The following is a 24,234-nucleotide window of genomic DNA, read 5'->3' on the forward strand; positions in this document are numbered from 1 at the left end:
AAATGTATTTTTCTTTGGAGTAATTTAAAGTAAGCTGCCCAACAAGTTGGTTGTGATTTTTTTGTAATAAAGTTATAGTTTCTTTTGAATGGTTTTGGAAAATTTTTCACAGGGGACTCACAAGTTCCATTTTATAGAATAACATCAGCCACATTCATTCAGTCATTAATCTGTTCCTTTAACATTTATTGTGTGCCTGCTATTTACCAGGCATTGTGCTTGTCCTGGGAACCCAAAGTTGAAAAGACCTTGACTTTGAAGTACTGTGTTGCCTTGTAGGAATCTCCAGTTTAGTTGAGTGTTAAGCATGCAAACAATTACGATATATTGGGGGTTCTAATAGAATGAAGAAGGAATATTTAGGTCTTTCTTGGAAAATCAGGAAAGACTTCTCAGGAGGTATTATTTGGTCTGATACATGAAGAATGAGAATGAGTTGGATAGTAGTCATGGAGTATTCTAAGCAGAGGAGCTGACATGTATGGAGGTAAAAGGAGCTAGGCATTTGCAATGACCTTTCATGAGTTCATTCTTGCCAGAGAATAAAGAACAAGGTGCTGGTGATGCAGAGGAGTACAGGTGGGAAACAGGGCAGGTAGGCAGGAAGCATATCACAAAGGTAGAGTGTGATTTTATTCTGTAGGTTGGCACAGAGCCTTGCAGAATGTTGAAAAGCGAGATGGCGTGTTATATGTGTACATTAAAAGATATGGGTTGTTAGTGTGGAAGAGCAGCGAGCCTAGCAGCAGGAACACTCAGGGAGAAGTGATGGGTTTCACAACTGTGTGTCTGGCGGTGAGGATACATGCAGAGGACATGATTGCAGACGTTCTGAGTTCAGGTGTATAGTATGGGTAAGGGGGGAAAGATATCTAGTTAGATTTCTGGTTTTAGCTTGGACACCTGAAAGGTTATGGTATTACCAGTTATTCTCTGGTGTAGGGGATAAAAGGGAAGCAGAAGTTGTGTAAATGGGAAAGAGATTATCTCAGGACTCAGACACATTGATTTTTGCTTTGATGTTCAGAATTTGTAGGTAAGTTTTGTAACTTCAGATTTTACTTCCTGAATACAAATAAATATATACAATATATGCTTCTGTAGAAGCCCTGTTCATTCATAATGTTCACCAGAAAGAAAGGACTGTGTTACTTCTAATTTGGTGACTCCTTATGACTTTAAAAAAAATTATTTAAAAAATTATTCACATACTTTTTATGTTTATAGAACCTAGTAATTATTTCCAGGCAACACATGGTTGTCATCTAGGTGTTCCCGGCAGAAATGCCTGTGTAATTTAGGCCTCTGAGAAGATAAAAGCCTACTTACTAATGGAAGGAAATAGAGCATCTTTCTCATTAGTTCATTCCTAAAATCTTGCTAATATGTATTGTGAATAATTAATATGAAGTTATGTATTATGCTAACCAGTTTTGTTAGGGTAGTAGAGTGATTTGCCTTCAGGAGGTAACTGACAGTGTGTGAAATGAGCATCCAGAACCACCACAAGCACTTGAAATCAGTCAGTCATGTTGTTAATTGATGTCTCTAATCTGATGTCTCTAAACACATAAAAAATACTATAATTTCAAAGTAAGCCATTACACACCCTTCTTACGTATAATTCACTTCAGTTTATAAAGTGTTTGTTGAGTGCCTACACTGTACCAAGCATGAACTTAAGAAACCAAAATCCCCACTCTAGTTTATGTTCTAGTGTGGGGAGACAGGGACACAATCAGTAAATATGTAGTCTGTTAGAAAGTGGTAAGTGTTATGGACAAATAAGAGAAGGGTAGGCGGGCAGGTTGGCATACTAGGGGTTTTGGCAGGGTAAACCTCATTGAGAATGTGAAATTTAAGCAAATACGGGAAGGAGCTGAGGGAGCAGCCCATGTGGGTATCTGGGGGTGAACATATACATGCAGAAGCCCACATGAACTGTGCTGAGCAGAAGAGAACAAGGGAGAGCAATTATCACTATAGTGTTTGATGATGGCAACTATTATATGCCTATTTCTTGTACTGTTGCAGGTTAGAGATGACAATAAGAGACAACATCCGTGTCTGGTGGAGTTCTCCAAGCTACCTGAACAGGAGCGCAATTATAATTTACAGATGTCTCTTGAGACCCTGAAGTGAGTTAAATCCCCCTCCCCCAACCTGCCTTATCTGAAAGAAACAAGGTATTGATGTTATACTTTAATTCAGCAATGAAGTTATTTTAATTCCAGTTAGAACTTTTCATAGTCTAAATGGGTGAGATTAATATTTGTCTGGAATTAGACCTGGACCCTATTATTTTGTGTCTTTATGCTGTACATCAGGATTTCCCAAAGGGTATTCTACAGGTGCAAATGGGTCAATGAGCGGCTTCTGTGATCCCATATAGTGTTATTCAGTGTGAGAGTCCAGGTCCATGGACTGGGGCCAGTCATAAATTGTTTATTACTGGTTTGTGACAAAACAAGTAAAGATATTAAGAATTTATGTTTAAAAAAAAGAATAAATGTTTAGAAACGTTTATGCTAATTTGAGAGTGCTATTTTATTTCTATTGAATCTAACAATTTTTTCTAATGTAGACTTTGTATCTTATATGTCTTAATTTTAATAAATTGGACATGGGGTGAGGTTAGTGTCTACTAGAAACTTAGAAGGAAAAGGAACATATACAAATCAAGTAAGTAGAGAATCAATTAAGGATAAAACATCATAAGGCTTATCTGTAATAAAGAATGCATAATATTTTTCACGTGACCTGTTTATCTTGTTTGTGGCATCTCCTATTTTTCTTTGTGCCTGTGACTTGAAACTCATCAATTTAGTTTTGTAATTCAGGGCAGTTCATTATTTCTCCATCTTCTACAGCAAAATGGTTTTTTTTTAAAGGTCACTGACTAACATAATTTTGTTAAATTTGCAATAAATTGTGTATTATTTTAGTAAATGACAGCTAAGCCAGCAAATAGAAAATCCTGGGAAGTGCTAGAGTATAGAAATCTATATATGCATTTAATCTGCTGAGATTTTGCTGCATATAATCTCATTTATAACAGCTACTGGTGGCTGGGTTGATTAATTATCAGGCTGCATGTGTTATTCCCTATGGTTGATGCAAATGATTCTTCTCATGAACTAGATCTTGACATTTCTTTGTTACTGTTGAAAGGCCATCAACATCAGTGGTTCTCACAGCAGAGTGTTATGATGAACTGGTTTCACCTGTTTCTTTAAAATTCAAATTAGGGGAGAAAAAACCCTCATTTCTCCAAAATTTACACTATGTTCAATACAGTAGGTTAGAGGAAGTATAGTACTTTGTTTCTGTGTTCCCTTTATTCACTTATTTAGTTGATAGACACCAGAACACAGTAGGCTAAGAGCCCATAGTCTGGAGTTGGATGTTCTTGGTTCAAGTGACTTGTTCCACTACTAGAATCTTGTTGGAGTGACTCAACTTCTGAGTCTTAGGTTTTCTTATCATCAGTAAAATGTGGAATTGTTGATGAGACTAATGAAATAATGGATATAACCTTTAGCACCATATGTCTCACAAAAAGGATGCTAAAAGATCAGCACTATTTTTGTTATAAAATATCAATGGAGAGGTTAATACCTTTATTCATTTAAATCCTGAGGGTATCAAATAACAAATAAGCAAGAAATTATTCTGAAATATCCTTATTTTGGATTTGGTGGTGATTGTGAATATGGCTTTCTGATGTTCCTTCTGTAATTTTCTGTCATGTAAATTGCTGACAAAGACAACATACTTGCGACTTGAATTGTCATCTGTGGATTGTTCAGTACAGCAAAAATTCTGACACCCTCATTCAGAACAGCACGGCTTGTTCTAGCATGCCTGTCAGCTGTCTCTGCAAATTTAACCAATACTACTGAATTTTCAGTTTCTGGTTTAGTTCTCAGTCCTTATTTTCCAAATTCTAGATCTTAATTTCTGAACGGATGGCTCATGTTTTGGAAAGTAATGTTATTATGATTTTTAATTAATGTGTAGTATACTTCCATAGAATCTTTCTTTGGAAGTTAACAAAGATATAAATAGTCTACAACAGTATTTTTGTTCTAGTTCAGTAGTTTGTCTTTAAAATCATTTTTAGGATAATGCAATATGCTCATCTGCATATCTATATAAAGGAGGAGTTGGGGGGACTAGGGGCACAGGGGGAGTTAAGAGAACAATATGGAAGGAAGAGAAAAAAAAATAACCAAGGGAGAGGCATAATTATTGTCTTAAAGAGTAGGTTTTCTTCCTTCCTCTATACCTTCTTTCCAGTCTCTCTTGCTAGCAAAACTCTTCACAGTATCTAAACCTTGTGATTACTTATGTGCAGTCCTGCACCCTTTCTTTTCACTGTGCACACTCTGGAGGTATTCTCACCACACCCGTGGCTTAAATATCCCCAGTTCCCCAAATGTGCATCTCTACCCCAGACATTTCCTCTGAGCAATAGAACTGTGCATTCCACACTTGACATCTTTCCTGGATGTGTCAGAATCATCTTGAACTTATACCTTTACCTCTGCTTCTCCTCCCCTATGAATGGCACCCCCATTCCTCCTTTTGCACAGGTCAGAGACCTAGGAATTATCCTTGACACCTCCTGCACCCTCCATCCAGCTCATCACCAAGTCCTCCCAAGTATATCTCCAATCTATCCTTTTCTCCCCTTTCCATAGCAGTCACCCTGGTCCAACCTCCATGATCTGTTACCTAGACCACCACAACAGTGTCCTAACTGTTCCTTCCAATTCCAGTTATCCTCTAGCTTCCTCTCTTCCGTTCATTCTGTTCTCAGCAGCTGCCCACACATTGCTTAAAACCAGTCACTGGCTACCTATCCTGATGCTCTGACACCTCCTTATCTCTCAGTGTATCACTTTCCGCCATGTTTACTGTGTTCCAGCTTCCTGGAACTGCTAGAGAGTTAGGCAAGAGAAAGAAAAGAAAGGCACCCAGATTGGAAAGGGAAAGGTAAAACTCCCTATTTGCAGATGACAAGATCCTATATATAGAAAATCCCCCCAAAAATCCACAACAAAGCTACTAGACCTAATAAAACAAATTTAGCAAAGTATGGAGTATGAGAAAAATACCCTGTTCTAGTTTACTAATGCTGCGGAATGCAAAACACCAGAGATGGATTGGCTTTTGTAAAAAGGGGGTTTATTTGGCTACACAGTTACAGTCTTAAGGCCATTAAGCGTCCAGGGTAACACATCAGTAATCGGGTACCTTCACTGGAGGATGGCCAATGGCGTCCAGAAAACCTGTTAGCTGGGAAGGCACATGGCTGGTGTCTGCTCCAGAGTTCTGGTTTCAAAATGGCTTTCTCCCAGGACGTTCCTCTCCAGCAAGCTTGCTCCTCTTGAGAATGTCACTCACAGCTGCACTGAGTTCCTTCTCTTTGAGTCAGCTTATTTATATGGCTCCACTGATCAAGACCCACCCTGAATGGGTGGGGCCATGCTTCCATGGGAATATCTCATCAGAGTTATCACCCACAGCTGGGTGGGGCACGTTCCAAGCAAATCTAATCAGCACCAAAACGTCTGCCCCCCCAAGACTACATCAAAGGTAATGGCGTTTGGGGGACACAATACATTCAAACTGGCACATACCCCAAAATCATTACTAGTGTTTCTGTATGCTAGTAATGAATAACCTGAAGGGGAAGTTCAGAAAAAAATCCATTTACAATAGCAGCTAAAAGTATCAGATATCTAGTTAACCAAGGATATGAAGGACTTATACATGGAAAACCATAAAACATTGCTAAAAGAAATCGAAGAAGTCCTACATAAGTGGAAGGACATTCCATGTTCATGGATTGTAAGGCCAAATATCATAAAGAAATCCTGTAACTCAACAACAGAAAGAAACTCAATTATATAATGGGCAAAAGATTTGAATAGACATTTCTCCAAGGTATGCAAATAGCCAAAAAAGCAAATGAGAAGATGCTCAACATCATTGGTCATTAGGGAAATGCAAATGAAAAAATCCGCAATGAGATACCATTTCACACCCACTAGCATTGCTACAATTGAAAAAAAAAAAAATGAAAAATACCACATGTTGGAGAGAATTTGGAGAAATAGGGACACTTGTTGATTGTTGGTGGGAATGTCAAATGGTGCAGCAGCTATGGAAAACAGTTTGGTATTTCCTTTGAAAGTTAAATGTAAAATTATCATATGACTGAAATTCCACTTTTAGATATATACCCTAAGGAACTGAAAGCCGGGACTCAGACAGACATTTACATACCAAGGTTCATATGAGCTTTATTCAGAATAGTCAAAACTTGGAAGTATTCCAAATGTCCATCTACAAATGGGTGAATATACAAAATGTGTTATATACATGCAGTGGAATATTATTCAGCCATACAAAGGAATGAAGTTCTGATACATTGCCAACACACGCGAAGACATCATGTTGATTGAAATAAGCCAGACACAAAAAGAGAAATATTGTCTGATGTTACTGAAATAATTAGAATTAGCAAATTCATAGAGTCAGGAAGTAGAATACAGGTTATCAGGGACTGGAGTGGGGAAGGGGAATGGGGGAGTTAATACTTAAGTGGCACAGTGTTTTTATTTGAAGTGCTGGAGATGTTTTGGTAATGAATGGTGTTGATGGTAGCACAATATTGTGAATGTAATGAACACCATTGCATTACGTATTTGAATGTGGTTAAAATGGGTAATTTTAGGTTATATATGGTAACAGAATAAAAATTAAAAAAAAAAAAACAACAAAAACATAGGACTGTGGAACATAAACAGTGAACCCTAATAGAACTATGAACCATAGTTAATAATAAAATTATAATATTCTCTCATCAATTGTATCAAAGTTACCACACACACACACACACACACACACACACACACACAAGCATATGAAAGACAAGCCACAGACTGGGAGGAAATATTTCCAGATTTGTCTATCTAATAAAGCATATTCAGAATATGTAAAAACTTGTACAATTCAACATTAAAGAATACATCCAGCCCAGTTTAAAAATTGGCAAAGGTTTTGTGTAAATATTTTACCAAAGAAAATATGTGAATGGTTAATAAACACATTAAAAGGTGTTCAACATCAGTCATTAGGAATACGTAAATTAAAACTACAGTGCAGTACTATTACATGTAACCTAGAATGGCTACATTCATAAAGACGGGATCGTAGATAACTCCCTGGTGTCAATGGGATGCTGGGAATGACTGAGCGATTCTACCGGAAAAGACCAACATGAACTCCCGGGAGTGATACAGAGAGGGTTTTGGCCGAGGTTGAGAACACATGACACCTCTTTATGTGGATGGTAGCTGCTGAAATAATGGGAGAGATGGTGCACAAGCAGGATTTGCAGTTTACCTGGGACTTGGCCCTCCTCTAAATTTAGGTGAGAAGTTTTCTAGACAGCAGACAACCAAAGTGCAGGACTGCAGGCAGTGCACATGGCAGTTGAAGAAGCGAAGAGCCAAACATAGATAAATTCATCATTGGAACTGATAGCAAGTTTGTTATCCAAGGTATGATAGAACTGATTGCTGACTGGAAAGAAGATGGCTGGGAAACAACCTCTGAATGGGGTGATAACAATGTTCTAATACTGGATTCTGATGATGGTTGCACAATTTTGTAAATTTACTAAAAATGGTAGTAGTAATGATAATGAATCGGTCTTTAAAAAAAGTTTATTTTCTGTCTGAGAACATCTAATTACTCCAGTCTGCTGCAGGACCTTTAGTGACTTGTGTTCCTGGTTCTCTCAGTATGGTATTTCAGGACCTCATTTAACAAGCCAGAAATATTTGTTAAGCAGGTACTAGACCACATACTTGCCCAGTGTTTCCTTTCATCCTTAACCTACAACAGATGATCAGAACCTGAACTCCGGTCACCTCTTTTCTGCCCTTCCCAAACAAACCCTAATATCTCCGTTTTTTATATGTTGCACATGTTGCCCAAGTGGAACATTTGCTTCCTCATCCTCGTACCCTGCATTTTCACATAACTTCACCTTTCAAACAGTAATTAACCTCTTCGAAATATCTCAAATTTACTTCTATAAAATACAACTTTTCCTTCCTTGAACACTACTTGTTTTTGTTTTAATTTATAATTATATTACTATAATTCAATTTTATTATTAAATATAATGATTGTAATTATTCTTTTCTCTTTTTGGTCTTAAGTACTATTTAACAGAAACGTATTGCAAAATATCTTATAAATAGTAACTAATATTTATTGAATTATATTTTTATTCAAGTGTGATTTATTATGTTCACTGTCCATGCAAATTTAATTCACCTTTTTCTAAGTAACAAGCACTTGGAAAAGGATTGTGAAGTTGAATTGATTAGTTTTGAGAACGTCATGGTATAGCTTGCAGAGAGCAAACTCCGATTATCTTAGGGATGGCATTAACCTTGTGAGTTTTCTATGGCCTACCTTTGATATCCACACAGCATATGGCTCTGTCTCTCAGTGTTGACCCAGATTAACCACCTTCATAAAATGTAACATTGAGTATTAATTTGCAGTCATAATAACTGTCTCAAACACCAGAATGCTCATGGATGGACAGAAAAATATACTGCTTATTTTTACAGATCAGCCTGGGATAGTAATCACATTTCTTGGTGAGCATGGACTCAGTTGTCTCAGTTTAAGAGAAATCCTCATATTATTGTCACCTTTGAGCCCCTCAGACCTGTGAGTGGCATCCCTCCTTGATACTTTCATAGCATCTCATTGCACACAAGACAGTATATTACAATTACCTATTATTTATAGTCCCTGGTAGCCTGTATACTTCTTGACTGAAGGGATTATTTCCTAACATCATAGCCAGAACTTAGCACAGGGCTTAGCATTCAGCAGGTATTTGTTTATTTGGTGAATGAATGGAGTGTGATGGCAAAAGACTTACTTTTTCTTGGACAGTGCTTAATTAAGTATAACCCAAGTTTATTCCTGTGGGTCAATTATTCTATCCCATTGCTGATCTTTGTCATTTTAATTGACACATTTTTTATTTAGATAATTTTATGGCTTAGTCAGTTCTTGCTTTCTTCTTATTTTTGCATTTAACACTAGTTGGGTAAGTTTATGGGCTCTTTTTAATTTTGCTGTATATAATCTAAAGTTTAACTTAATAACTTTATGTTTGAAGGATGTGTATAGGCAGATTTTAGAAATCCCACATCTCTACTGGAAATGACCAGACTTTAAAAGTTTTGTAATGAAAAAAAGGATGCACCATTATTTCTTATTCTATTGGGATAGGAGAAACCACTCACTGTCTTGGGTATGAAAAACAATATTTTCTGTATAAGCATTGAGCACTATAAAGGAGGAACTGTAAACTTGAATTGTACAGATATTTCTTGGAAAAATAAACAAGAGGTTATTCAGGGGAGGAAGAACTATAGGAAATCAAAAAAGCATGAAAAACAATTCCTGGCAAACTGTGACCCTGACATATTATGTGAAAATGAGATGTTTCTAGGCTAGAAAGTCCAGAAAAGGACTAAACAAACATATGGGAATTTATTATATGATAAAGTAGCATCTCAAATCAGTAAAAGATGGATTATCTAGTAAATGTTTTCTGGACAACTGGGTGACCATCTGGGAAAAAAAATAAGGTTGGAACCCTATTTCAAGCCATGTAGTAGAAGAAGAAAACAAAAAAAAAGCATAGGCGTTTTTCTTAAAATGGTTTTAAGAATGGGGAATCTCATTCCCCAGAAACCATCTCAAAACCTGGAAGCCATCCAAAAAAGACTGAACAATTCAGTTATGTAAAAACAAATTTAAAATTGTACCTAGAAAAAAAACATTGTAAAGAAATTAAAAAGACAATAAACTATAGAAAAATATTTTCAATCGTATCTCAGACTTTATTTGAAGAATTTCTGAAACCCAACAAAGAAAATCCAGATACAGTAGAAAAGTGAGAAAAGAATATGCTTACACTAAAGGGAAGTCCAAATATCTGTTAAATACATGAAAAAAGTTGTTGAGATCCACTTATATAAAGAAACATGCAAATTAAAACTATAATGTGATACCATTTTAAGCCTATTAATTGGCAAAGATCAGACAGTTTGATATCTCTGGGTTGGAGAAGATATGGGAAATGGGCAATGTCATACATTGTTGGTGGGAATATAAATTATTACCACTCTACAAAGAGATATTTGACAACATTTGTCAAATGTTAAAATGCGTATACCATCTGACCAGTAATTCCACATCTAGGAATTTATCCTGCAGGTATAGGATAAAGTACAGACATTAAATATCTGACGTTATTCATTGTAGCATTATATGTAATATAAAAGACTGGAAATAGCCTTAAAGACTGAATCTCTGAGAATTGCTTAAAACCATTGACATATCCAGTTAATGGAGCACTTTAGAGCTGTTAAAAAAAAAGTACCAACTTTACATGAAATAAAATGATATCGAAGTTACTATTGTAAAGCAAAAATAGCAAGTTGTAGAACAATGTCTCTTTTATATAGCCTTTATATTAAAGGGGGATAAAAACAATACACATGCATAGGGGGTGTGTGTATGTGTGCTGGCTCTCTAGAAAAACATATGAGATATTGATAGCATCCAATGCCTTTAGAGAAGGAAACTGGTATCTAGAGAGAAGTGGAAGGAAGGAGACTTTTCAATTTATTCATTTTTCTGCCATTTCAATCTTCAGTGTCTCATATTTCACTCAAAAGTAAATAAATTATAAATAGTTCCCCTTTTGTGCTCCCCCACCCCCTAAAAAGACTTCTGCTTTGCTTTCAAGGTGCAATATTATGTTTTATTCCCATCTGTTATTTTGTTTGGTTATTATGGACCTATATCCTTAAGGGAGAAATTTATTGTAGTTTATCTCTGGTTTTGTTTTCCAGGACTTTGTTGGCATTAGGTTGTCATGTGGGTATATCAGATGAACATGCTGAAGAAAAGGTGAAAAAAATGAAGCTACCCAAGAAGTAAGTTGAATGTCTCACCAATATTAAGTAGTTTATGCATGGATGTATTGCACTCAAATAAATCTTGACAGAAACCTTGACATGTTGCTTCTATTTAAGCTATAAATCAGGTTCAAGAGTTTAAACTTGCTGAATCACACTTGAAGTAGTGTCTGTCAGATTGCCCATAAAGGAAAAATCTCAGAATATATTTGGAGGTGTATTATAAGAAGTGTGTCATTTTCCCTGTGTTTGTGTATGCATGCACAGATTTGTCTATGTTCCTAAGTGATTATATGTGGCTTTCCACTTTCCACCAAAAAATTATTTACTAATATTACTTTTATAAAGAAAATATATTTGCAGAATAAGTAGATGTCAGTATTATTACCGCCATTTTAAGATGAGTAAACGGAAGCAGATAAGCATTATAGTAGTGGTTTTGCTGGTTGTACCACTGTCTGTGATCCTGATTAACCTCTGCAAAGCTCAGCTTTCTCATCTGCTAAAATTTATTAATAAAACCTACTTCACAGAGATGTTTTAGGTATTAAATGTGTAAGTGCCCGATTGATGATAGCTGCTTCATATTATTTTTTTTTAATTTATTTTAAGTATTCAAGCCAATTTTCTGAGACCCATGAATTGTAAACAGCAACCTGGAAATTTTTTCAATAATATGATGGAAATAGAAACAATGTAACCCAGGTTTGTCAGTAACCCAGGTCCCCAAGTTACACCAAATAAATCAAACCCAAGTGCAAATTTATGCTTTCCTAAGCCAATGCAGATTCTAGCACGTTCTCTGACTTGCAGAGAGTTTATTATCCTTTCATTAAAGCCATTCACTCTCTCAAATTTTTAAGAAAGTATACCAAAAGGCATAATTATGGCAAAAACCCGCAACTATTAATTATACCTGTTTATCTTTCATTTAGAGGCATCTTATTTAATCGGATTTTCATAGGGATAGGAAAAGAGAAATTTAAAACACCTTTGCCAATGTAATTAATAAATCCATTTTATCACGTGCTATGCATGTATCTGTGTGTGTGTATACAGTTATATATATATATTTTTTTTAATCAAAACCTTGGAGCTCGTTCCATTTTTGGAATATATATTACTGCTAGAAAACCTGATTAGTAAAGCCACTTTTCACTTTCAAAACAATCAGCCTGCAAAGAATTATCTTTTGTCAGAAAAAATCTGGCTTCCTTTTTCTGCTAAAACAAACAGGTTAATACATGCTCCTGTGACAACTATCTCAGTTCTGACTTCTAAATCGAAGACTGATAAGAAGATAGGTAGACATATAGACAGAAAGACAGATACACACATGGCACAGGGCTTTGATGAAAGTTTGTCTCCTTGTTGAAATAAGGTCCTCTGCTTTTAGGCTGCTTACACTGATGCTTTTTCTTTGTATTGTTCGCAGTAGCTATGAGAGTAGATGGGGAAATGATAAAGGTGAGGTCATTAAATGAAAACTGTACTCACATCTGCTCACAGTCTAAACTGTATCTGAATTCACAAGATTCCATTTTATTCTTACACTATTGGCAAAAATTAAGGAATCTTAACAACAATGTGGATGCAGGTGCAGAGCAGAAAACATCTAAAAGTTTGGAGAAGTTTTTAAAACTGTCTTAAAAACAGTTTGGCATTATCATTTAAAAGTAAACATTTGAATACCTTATTACTCAGCTGTTTCACTCTAGGATTTATGCTCTCGAGAAAGTCCATACTTTTTTTTTTTTTCCAATTAGACAACAAATATTTAAACTGTTGTTCATAGCAACATTATTTTAATAGCAAAACAATAGGGGGAGGTGGATGGGAGGTAGAAGAATGAGTAATAGTCTACAGTAAGAAAATGGATAAATTTTGATATAATCACATGGTAAATTGAATGATTTGTATTTCTGAGCAAAATAGGTGAATCCTAAAAAATAATGCTGAGGGTGAAATAAAATATATCACACAAGGGGAAATACAGTATAACACCATTCTTTAGAGGCTCAAAAACAAGTAAAACTAAGCAATATATGTTATTTATGATATATTCTTATTTAATGAGACTTTTTTTAAAGCAAATAAATTTTCATTCTAGATATTAATTATCTTTGGAATGAGGTATAGGCAGGGATGTGGGATGGAGAACACACAGATAGATGGAAAGGTATTAGTCTAATTATAATGCTTTAAAGCATATTCTTTTGTATGTGTCTAATATATATTAAAGTTATTTTTAAAAATAAAAATATGATAGATAATAAATCTAATTATATCATGAATTACAGCATATATAAATGCATTAAATCTCCAGTTAAGAGAAAGATATTGTAAGATTGGATTTAAAAAGATAAAACACACTGCACACAATCCAGAAAATAAAATCCAGGTAGAGGAGAAACATCAAGAGCTTTAGAAAATAGAAAATTTGGAAATAAAATAATTAGAAAATGATATGCCAGGCAGTATTACTCAAAAGGAAACTGATGTAACCATATTAATGTAAGACAAACTAATAGCTCTTCAGGCAAAAATATTGGGGAAAGAAGGTTACTACATGAGGATGAAAAAAGATAGGCATTATGCTGTAACAGCTTTTGTACTCACCAAATAAAACAACCTCAAAAAAAATATTTTTTCAAGAAGAAATAGACAAATCTACAAACTGATACCTGTGGCAAATAAATATTCATGAACATTAATGGAGATTTAAAACCTTACAAGTAAAAGCTTGACATATATAGAACACTGCCTCCTACAGTAGGTGATTATTCATTCTCAAGCACACCTGGAACATTTTAAAAACTTGACATATTTTAGCACATAGGACACTGGTATCATAAAGATCACATTCAATGAATCTCAAAGAATAACCCTACAACAGCAGACATAAAGTCATAACACTTAGAAATTTTAAAACACCTCTAAATAGTTCACACACACATGATAGTCTCAATAGCTTTTCTACTGATTTCTACCAAATATTCAAGAACAAATACTCTTGAATGAAAAAGAAGCATTCAAAGATATCATCATGGAAATGTAATAATGTAAGAAAGGAAAAAGAAAACACATCATATAAAGCATATGGGTTGCTTATATAAAGTGATACTTGGAGAAAGTTAAAGAAAGGAAATCATAATAAGAAAAAATAATGAATTTGGTGGGGATGGGAAGACCAATGACACCAAAAGAAAGAATGTTTTTCTTAGCAATTTTAAGAATATTTTTAGGATAGTAAAATGTAATAACTTTCTTACAAAATTTTTTTAAGTTAATGAAATGAACAAATATGTAGAATAATATCAAAATGGACTCAAGAAGAAAGAAAACTTGAATAGACCTTTAACTATTAAAACATGGAATTAGTAATATAAAATATAAAATATAAACATACACACACATGATAGTCTCAATAGCTTTTCTACTGATTTCTACCAAATATTCAAGAACAAATACTCTTGAATGAAAAAGAAGCAGCATTGCACAGCTTATTTTCTGAGATTAGTATAACCTTGATACAAAAACCCAGATCAGAACACTATGAGAAAGGAAATTTATAAGCCACTCTTACTTATGGACATAGGTGCAAAAATGCTAAATAAAATATTAGTAAACAATTCAGCAGTGTATTAAGAAAGTATATTATGATTGAGCTGAGTTTATTCCAGTAATGAAAGGATGGGTTAACATTAGAAAATACACTCAGTAAATTCACTCCTTAATAAAGGAGGAAAATTCATATGATTCTGTCAATACATATGAAAAGCAGGCAAAGGATAGGAACAGATAATTCATTGAAGAGAAAACTTAAGAGCTGGTAAACACATAAATTCAACTTCATTAATGTTGAAACTGCAGACTACCCCAAAAGGCTAAGATCTCCAGCTCAAAGTTTGAGCCTTCTCGTTAGTAAGATTGACCTGCTAACCTTTGGACTAAAAGTTAATGAGATCAGAGTTTGAGCACAAAGAGAATGGAGCTTGATTCCGGGAGGAACTCATCCACCACCCTTAGAGAAGACAAGATGAATAGAGAACCCAAATGGTTCAAAACGGGCGCCTTTGCCCATCGTTCTCCTTGTCCTTATGGTGGTCAGCAGTAGCTTTTGGATCCCATCCTCATCACCAAAACTGATAAAAGAAAAACTTGTCATGCAGTTTAGCATCTCACAGCTTTATTGAGTGATTCATGAATTGGGCAGCATCCCGTTTAGAAGTAAAGGAGTTCTTCCTGGGGGATGGAAAGGGGAAGCTCATATAGGGTGATTCTGTGGAAGCAATTGAGGAGATATTCTGATGGGCTGACATGAAGTTTACACTTTATAAAGGGAAGGTGGGATCTTAAAAAGAGGGGAACAAATACACATTGATTAGTATGGTACCCTTGTCCATTCTGATAAACTAGCTCTGCTGGACCCAAACTAATTTTATCACCAAGGTGATACTTATCAGCAGCCTTGTAGGGTGTGTTCCATTTCATCAGAAAACCCCTGCAGGTCACTTGTTTTTGTCTTCTGAAAAAGCCCTTCTCCAAAAGGGGTCTTCTCTTTGCAACACTCAATGTAGGCAGTCATTTTATTTTACTTAACAGTACAGATTTTAATTGAGAGAAGTGATGATTCATAGAACAAGATTTCATATTAAACCTTTCCTCCTGGTGTCAATTATTCCTTCCAAGGGAGTTATTAGTGGCTAGATTAGAGAAGAGCAAGATACAAATGTAAATATATTGAGTGATTTAGAATATACATCCTTCTGAAATAGTTGTAGGACGTACAGGTCAATAATCTCTAGATGAATAAGTAAAAGATTAGAAATGATCACAGATTAGAACATGGCAGATTATAAATTATGTTTTAGTTTTTCTTTAAAGAAATTATTGAACAAAAATATTTATGATGTTCATATGAAGATTAATTTTTCATTAAAATTTGATAAGAACTGGTACTCAATTATTTTCTGCAGTTGCTTTTTATCAGGTTTACCTCTGCCATTTCTCAGTTTGACTTACTTTTTTGATGTTGTTGGAAGCATGTCTTTTCTGAATGCCAAGGTTTTATATGGCACATATGTGCCTTGAAAGTAGCTTCTGTGTAACTGTTTGAAATGGGGTAAATTTCAGCACACAACCCTTGGGCTATGATCTGTAAAAGAACAACATCATAGTATAATAAATTTCACAGTTTAAAATATTTCTGTTGCTGTTTCTTTTGCAAATTTTCTATAACCGTTCATGAACCTGCAGTTTAGAAAAACTGTGAAATTAAAAATCATTGACATGTTAACGGGGCAGCCTCTTTTATGTCCTTATATCATTAATGATACTTGTTCAACTTAACTGTGCTACAGGTACAAGAGAATATTTTAGAGACCCTTTAATAATCAGGCAAGTTTGATATATTAACTGGAATTAAATGCAACTATCCCTATTGGAAAATAGACAATTTGAGAATTAGGTTTTTTTTTCTGATATTTGTTACACACTTCACAAAAAATCATGTTAGATATTTTGACTGAAACTCCTCTAAAATTTCTTAAGGATTATTCCAGAAAGTATAATTGATTGTACATGTGTTCTCCCTTTCTCTCTGTTCTTCTTCCCCTCCTTTCAAAACAAACAAGCAAACAATTGAAGAGTACCCCACATTATCTTCTGTTCTTAAATTCATAAAATCTTCCCACATTTATTGTAAAACTAAACTCGACCCATTGCATAGTTTAATGTACATAGAGCTGAATTAATGTAGGAATAAAGAACACTGCAACTGAAAAGGAATCCATTCCATGAGCTTGTGGTTCCCAATAGCTAACATGCCTGAGCAATTGAGATGTTTTAGAGAAATCTGTAGATTTAAATGAAAATAAAATCCTTGCCTGAAAATAAAAACAATTTATTTGAAGTTTTTATTTTATTTTATTTTTTAGCATTTTTCTGTTATTAAGTCAACACAAAACACAGTAGGTCAGAAACCGGTTGCCTGTGTATCACTGGGAGGTAAGAGGTAGTGTCAGTCAGTGGAGTGTGTTAGAATCCTCTGAGGGGCTTTTTTTAACTTGTGCTAGATTTTACCTCCCACTCATTCCCCTCAATACTGTGAAGCCACTGTCAGTGATGGAAATGGAGCATGTGGTATCCCTCAGGTACTGGGGCAGATAAAAGCCTGAGAATTATATTTTCAATGCATATATGTGTATATAATTTTAAAGCCACTTTCTAAAATGAATACCCATATGCCAAATGTGTATCCATATGTATATACAAGCACATGCACAAAATTCAGTTCATGTAAATATTTACTTAAATGAAAAATGGTGTTACAAATACAGTTATTTTATTTATTTATTTATTTATTTATTTTGCTATAAAGATGAGGTATTGTGATTGTGAAGGAATAAGGTTTATATACTCTTTTTATGTATAGTGGGTAAATTTCGTAGATCACAAATTTTTAAATGTGCCAATAGGTAACATCGTTATTTTCCCCTGACTGGGCTTAATTTCAGATTTTAGTATGTGGCCGTTAGCCCAAAAGACTGAATACAGTTTGATAGTAGAAACGTAATCCTACTCCGTTTAGTGTAGAGTCAATTAAATCAATGTTTTCTGTGTTTGTTCCCACCTTTCAATCTTGATTCAAATGTCATCTCAAGGAGTCTTCCCCCACCTCTTTAAAATTGTACACTATATACAAATGTGCTTCCTCCCAACTCCCTTTTTCTACTTTATTTTTCTCCACAACATTTACTTCTTCTGTTATCTCATTTTACATATTTATTTTGTTTACCACCCGATTCTGCACCAGAATGTAATTTCTATAAGTACATATGTTTGTTCATATTATTTAATGATAAATCGTTAATTCCTAGAATGGGGCCTGAAACATTCTACCTTTGTTGTTGAATTTGAATTCAAGGTTTATTTCCCTCTTACTCCCAGAGCTATGTTCAGATTCTGGGCACTCACTTCCCCTCTGCGGAGGGACACTCGGTCCTTGGTCATTCTGATCTGAGTTCACTGCTATCCACTGAGTCGTCTAACACATCAGCTGACCTTCATTCATCTCGCGGGCATCTTTTGGATGTATGTTTTCCCCACTGATCTTTGGTGATGGGTCCACACTCTGCTTGCTTTCCTAATCTCCTCTGTGGGTCCTCAGGCCACTGCCCCTTTCACCATTTCTTCCCTGCCTCTCCCTAGGGGCCCTGGAGATCTAAGGATGCTCTCTGGCAGGTTGGGGATAGCAGTCCTTGGTGGAGGAAAGTGGGAGGATTGCCTCAGGTCCTGTCAGCCTAGACTTTAGATAGATGGATAGATAGACAGACAGACAGATAGATTGATTTTTTTCTTTATTAGAGAAGTTGTGGGTTTACAGAACAATCATGCATAAAATACAGGATTCCATACCACCCTATTATTGGTACCTTGCATTGGTGTAGAACCTGTCAGCCTAGATTTGCTTTGTCGTGTAGTCTCCTGAAGCCGTACTGCACAAGACTTTGAGTGTGGATGATTCTGGGACCTTGCTGTTTTCCTGAATACAGTCTGGGAAGTTAGGGAGAAGTTCACTTGGGCTCTGGAATCTACTTGGTCTGTAACTCAGCCTAGTAGGGGTTGGACCTTGCTTGCTTTGTCTTAACACTACCCTCCTCTAGGCTATGGAATCTTTAGCCTGTCTGGGATGGGAAAGCCTTGGCTCTTCATCTGTTCTTCCTTTATATCCTTGCTCTTTTGGTATTCGAAAGTAGACCTTTTGAAAATCAGAAGACCATTCTCAGCAATGAATTTTAAAAACCTATTTAAAAAACCCCCAAACCCAGAATGGCCTTTTCTGGTCTCGTTCTTGAAATGACCCTTTCTTGGGGCAGTAGCTACTTCAGGGTCTTTTTTCAAATGAGATGAGGTGTAGCAGGACCTTAGAGTAAAAAGGAATGGGGCGGGGGGTGGAGGGGAATGTTTGTGTGCGCATCCTCACATAACATATTTAAGAACCAAACAAGAGGTGAAGTGATAGATGGAACATATCCCTTATCTTTTCCCTTTCCATTTTCTACATTAAAATGAATTCTTCATTTGCATTTGCTTTCTGAAGAAGGGTTTTTGAATATTCTCTCTTTCTGTGAAAATGTCAGCCCAGTATTCATTTTTAGTAGATGTGCTTCCAGCAAAACTTGTTCTTAATATCTCTGTTGTGCATTCATCTGAGATTTTCCCATTTGTTCCAAGGTGCTTGAAGAGCTGATTTGGTTTTGAAATTTACAGCTAACATCCACTGAACTTGGACATAATCTTTTCATGTTTACTTCTCATCTTTTATAGCATAGTGACTTCCAAGCCTCATTTAACTTGATTCACCCTAAACAAGTAAAACTCACAGGGTAGGGATAGCTGGAAAAAGGAAAGGCTTGTTTCTCTAGTTTTGTTATTCTGCCACGTTTATGTTGCACTACTTTAACTGGCACTTCAGTGATATTATATGGAACAACTTTTTCAAACCACATTTATGGTACCTGCCTAGGAAAATTGTGGGTCAGACGGGAATGAAGCACAAAACTGTATTGCCACTTAACATAATTCATAAATGGAGCCAAACTCTATCAATTTTTTGTTTACATCCATGGTAATTTGAGGCAAATCAAACTGGCAGTTTGCCAGTTCATGGTTTTATGTTGGCTTTTTTTTTTTTTTTTTTTTTATTCCTCAAGTAAGAAGCTATTTTTAAAAGGAAACTGAAGCCCAGGAAGTTTATGTAATTTATTAATCTCACTTTTTAAAATTATATTCAATTCTATACTCTGTCAAAATGAAACTGAGTTAATAACTGAAAAAGAAATTTTATACTTTGAGAGGTGAAGGTATTAAATGTATATATTTTAATTCCATGTATATTACTTGTAAGTTATTTTGCAAAATGACTGATGGCACTGAGATCTTCCTTGATAAAGTAGGAAAAGGGAAAGCCTATACATAGTATATAAATAGAATGGAGGAGAGAGAGCTCAGTTGACTGATTCTGGCAAAATTTTCCCAGGAAGTTCAAGAATGTAGCGTATAATACATAGATGTTTGTAATATGAAATGTACATATTTTGTTTTCATATAATTAATAATAATATGACCTTTCCCTATTATTTGAGCTAGGAAATACTATTTCCCAAAATTCATATAGCAGTCTTTCCTTTATTTCCTTTAAATTTACAGAAATATATTCAAAAACTATGATTGAAACCATTTAGCTTCCAAGATTCATGCCAATCACATTTTATTCAAAAAGCTTTGTCTTTGTTCTTTTTCATCCACAAGAAGATAATAGTTCATATTAGCAGTTGATTGCCCTTTGTGTATCTAATCAAATTGTATTAATAAGATGAAATGGATATTCTTGGCCAAATTACATTTATGCCCTTTTAAAATTTTCTCATTTTGATATAATTTGATTCTTGGTTACTTTGTCACGATGTACTACAAACAGAAAAATGGTTTTATAAATCACTGTTGATACCGTTAATTCATATTGGCTAAATATTCATTATGCCAGCTATGTTAGCAAATAATGTAACTTGAAGTCAATGAATTTCAAAGATACATGTATTTATTGTAATTGTATAACACGATTTAAAGAACAACACTGAAGACTTCCAGGAAGATGGTAGAATAGGGAGCTCCAAGACTCAGTCTTTCCTCCAAAATTGCTAGTAAACAGGCAGGAACTGTCTGAAACAACTGTTCTGGGGCTCCAGAGGCCAGAAGAGCACTGTATAGCAGCCACAGAAGAATGGGAGGAAGAGGCTGATAATCTACAGTAAAGAACTGTAACTTTCTTGGCCCAGCCATGGCTGGTGCCCATTCCCCATTCTTGTGATGGTCTGCTTTGGGATCCAGTCCCTGGCTAGCTGCTACTCACAGTAAGGGGCATAAAAATCCTCATACCTAAAAGCAGGATGGGCACCACCAAGGACTGATCAGTGTTTGATTTGTGAATTCAGATTGCTGGGTCCCAGCCCTGAGCTCCTGTTTCAGCCCACCCTCAACAAAGGTGGTGGCAGCCGTTGTTTCAACCCTGACCCTGACAGGGGTGAAGGAGGTGGAGATTTAAAGTCACAGTGCCTCCTTGGGGCTGTGAGGAACAATTTGCTGAAGGGTGCCATCTTCAGGGCAGGCCAGGAAAGCATGGATTTAGAAAGCTGTCCAGGAAGTTTTTGGTGGCCATCCATGGACAGCTAGAGACAGTGAAAGAAGTGTTAAACAACTATAGAGGCAAAACAGAAACAAACAGAATAGATCAGGATTTCCAGAGAAGGAGCAAAGGAAAAGAAGATTTCTTCTGGCGGTGAAACAATTGCGTAAAACATGCAATCTTAAAAATTGTACCACATATCCAGGGCAAGAATGAGATAAAGAATAGCTTGAAAGAGCTCTTCAGTTAAACACAGGCTATTCAAAGTGTCTAGAATAAATTGAACCAAGTCATAAAGAAGAGCCTTAACATGAAGCCAATCAACAATAAAACTCTAGGCAAGAGAGAGAAACTGATCTCTAGATTAAATACATCAAAATAATCAGATTAAACACATCAGAATAATCTGATGCCTAGATATCAGCAAAAATTTACAAGCCATACTAAGAAACAGGAAGATATGGCCCAGTCAAAATAACAAAACTTCAGGGGAGACAAAAAATTTGAGACAATTAATCAAAGATGTTCAAAGAAATCTCCTAAATCAATTCAAGGAGATGAAGGATAGCCTGACTAAGGAGAAAAAGGATATGAAGAAGACACTGAGTAAGCATAAAGAAGAATTTGAAAGTATAGAAAGAAACATAACATTATGGGTATGAAGGGCAAAATAGAAGAGATTAAAAATACACCAGAGGCATACAACCTCTGGCATATTTGAACAGACAGAAGAAAGAATTAGCAAACTGGGAGATAGGATGATCAGAATATTACAGGCAGAAGAAAAGAGAGAGAAAAGAATGCTTTCAGGATTCTCTCTTTATCTTTGGCAGTTGATATTCCGATTAGTTTGTGTTTAGAGTAGGTCTATTAAGATTTATTCTGTTTGGAGTATGTTTTACTTCTTGGACATGTAGATTTATGTCTCTCCTAAAAGTTGGGAAATTTTTGGCCATTATTTCCTCAGATACTCATTTTGCCCCCTTTCCCTTCTCTTCTCCTCTGGGACACCCATAAGGTGTTTATTTGTGTGCTTTATGCTGGCATTCACGTCCCTGAGACTGTGCTCATTTTTTTTTTCCGTTCTTTTCTCTATCTGAGCTCTTCATCTGATTCTTACCCTGTGAATACAGTACAATTTTTAGGATTGCACTTTTTGTGCAGTTGTTTCACCCGAAGGAGGAAGCTTCCCTTCCTCTTTTCCTTGTCCAGGAATCGTGATCTGTTTCTGTTCTGCTTCTATACCTTTTTTCTACTTCTTTCCTAACCTCTTGCTGCTTTTTCCTGGAGGGCAATTCTGGGAGGAGGGTCACCCTGGAGAGAACTTTTCCAAGTCTGTATTTCCCCACCAAAACAGGGCAAGGTACCCACAAAGAGGATGCAGACCAGCTCCCAAGAGCCCTGGAGAGGGTCAGGAAAGAAGCCCAAAGCTTTTGTGATGACTATCTGACCAGCATATGGTTCCTTTCAGCAACCGTTCCCTGAAACCCTAGGGAGGCCCTGCGACTTTAAACTTCCACTGCCTTCAGTCCTGTTAGGGGCAGGGTTGAACAATGGTCTAGGCAGTCCCAGTCCATGGCAGGCTGAAACAACACCTTAGAGCTGGGACACAGCGATCGGAATTAGCCGATCAAAAACTGTGATCAGTGCTTGGTCGTGCTCCCCCACCCCCTTCTTGGAGGAGAGGACTTCCAGGTCCCTCTCTGTTGGGCAGCAGTCAGCCAAGGACCGAGGCAGCTGCCTTGCAAGTGGGGCGTGGGTGCCAGCAGCTGCCCCTGAGCAAGGTACTCACAGTCCTTTGCTCCAGTTTCTCTGCCTCTTGTTCCTGCTCTTCCTGGGTGCTGTACAGTGCTCTCCTGGCCTCCAGAACCCCAGAACAGACAATTCCTACCCATCTGCTAGCTGTTTTGGAGGAGGAGTGAGTCCTGGAGCTCCCTACTCTGCCATCTTCCCTGGACGTTCATAAGCTCTTTCTTGAAGAAAATATGTTCTGAATGAGAACTTGTTTATATGGCTGTGCTTACAGTTTCCAGATTTGTTTGTCTATTTAGACATCAGAATTCTGTAATACAAAGACTTGTATGAGTGGTTAAAAAATCTCATGTGGCTTCTTGATTAAAAAAATGCTAATTGCCCATGCCTGTGTAGTTCTAATTTAAAACAACAAAATTTCATTTCTATAAATTTTGCTTGTGAATGTAAGTCAGATGACATGAGCCAGTAATTAGGTATAATTGTTGTAATTGCTAGACCAATCTAATTTATTTAAACAAAACAAAATATTTCTAAAACTTGCCTATAAACAAATTGGTTATGAAATATGAGATGTTTATAATGGAATAGGAGCAATTAAGATAAAGCCAACTTGATTCAACCTTAAAAAATTATTTATTGCTGAAATACAGTGATTCATTCAACAAATTTTATTGACTGCCTACCATGTATTGGCCACTATTCAAGGTGTTGGGGATAGCTATAAACAAAACAGACAAATTCCTTGCTCTCAAGGAGCATACCTTGTAATGACGCCAGCCATGGCCTAGAATAAAAAATGAAGAAAGACAATTTATAGACTGTATCTTAAAGAGCACTTTCTTATATGTTCTGATGATGTTTCTTAGCAGAATTATGTGATTTTCTTTTCTTTGCACAAAAGGAGAATCTTTTAGATGAAGATGCATATGTATTTATATTAATTTGGTAAATAAAGTTAATTTTTTGATTAGCTGTATATTGAAAGGCGGCTATCTGCCTAGCACTGTTGTGAGTATAATGGCAGTTAAAAAAATGGATCAGAAGCAGATTCTGACCTCAAGGGCTTACATTCTAATTGTAGGGAGAACAATAATGGCAGAAGAATGAAAGAGAATCAGTAGTTAAATAGAATGAGACACAGGTTTGTTGGTGGGGTGGTGGGCAGTGCTACTGTCCTTAGTGCATGGAAGAGTGTGTTGAAAATTTAATACTTTGAATTTTCTTCCAAAAGAATAAAACTTATCCCCATTTTAG

At 35.9% G+C, this 24,234-nt stretch overlaps 1 protein-coding gene across 5 annotated transcripts in view; it reads left to right on the forward strand.

Moving 5' to 3' along the window:
* The window catches only part of RYR2 (ryanodine receptor 2), a 769,122-nt gene that overhangs the window by 466,528 nt on the left and 278,360 nt on the right, over positions 1–24,234 (forward strand). For all 5 annotated transcript variants that reach the window (XM_037821856.1, XM_037821863.1, XM_037821872.1 and 2 more), the window contains exons 23-24: positions 2,035–2,138; positions 10,971–11,054. In XM_037821856.1, coding sequence (XP_037677784.1) covers positions 2,035–2,138; positions 10,971–11,054 — 188 coding nt within the window. The remainder of the gene's footprint in view (positions 1–2,034; positions 2,139–10,970; positions 11,055–24,234) is intronic.

The sequence above is a fragment of the Choloepus didactylus genome, chromosome 2, assembly GCF_015220235.1.
Source record: "Choloepus didactylus isolate mChoDid1 chromosome 2, mChoDid1.pri, whole genome shotgun sequence".
In the NCBI taxonomy this organism is placed as follows: Eukaryota; Metazoa; Chordata; class Mammalia; order Pilosa; family Megalonychidae; genus Choloepus; species Choloepus didactylus.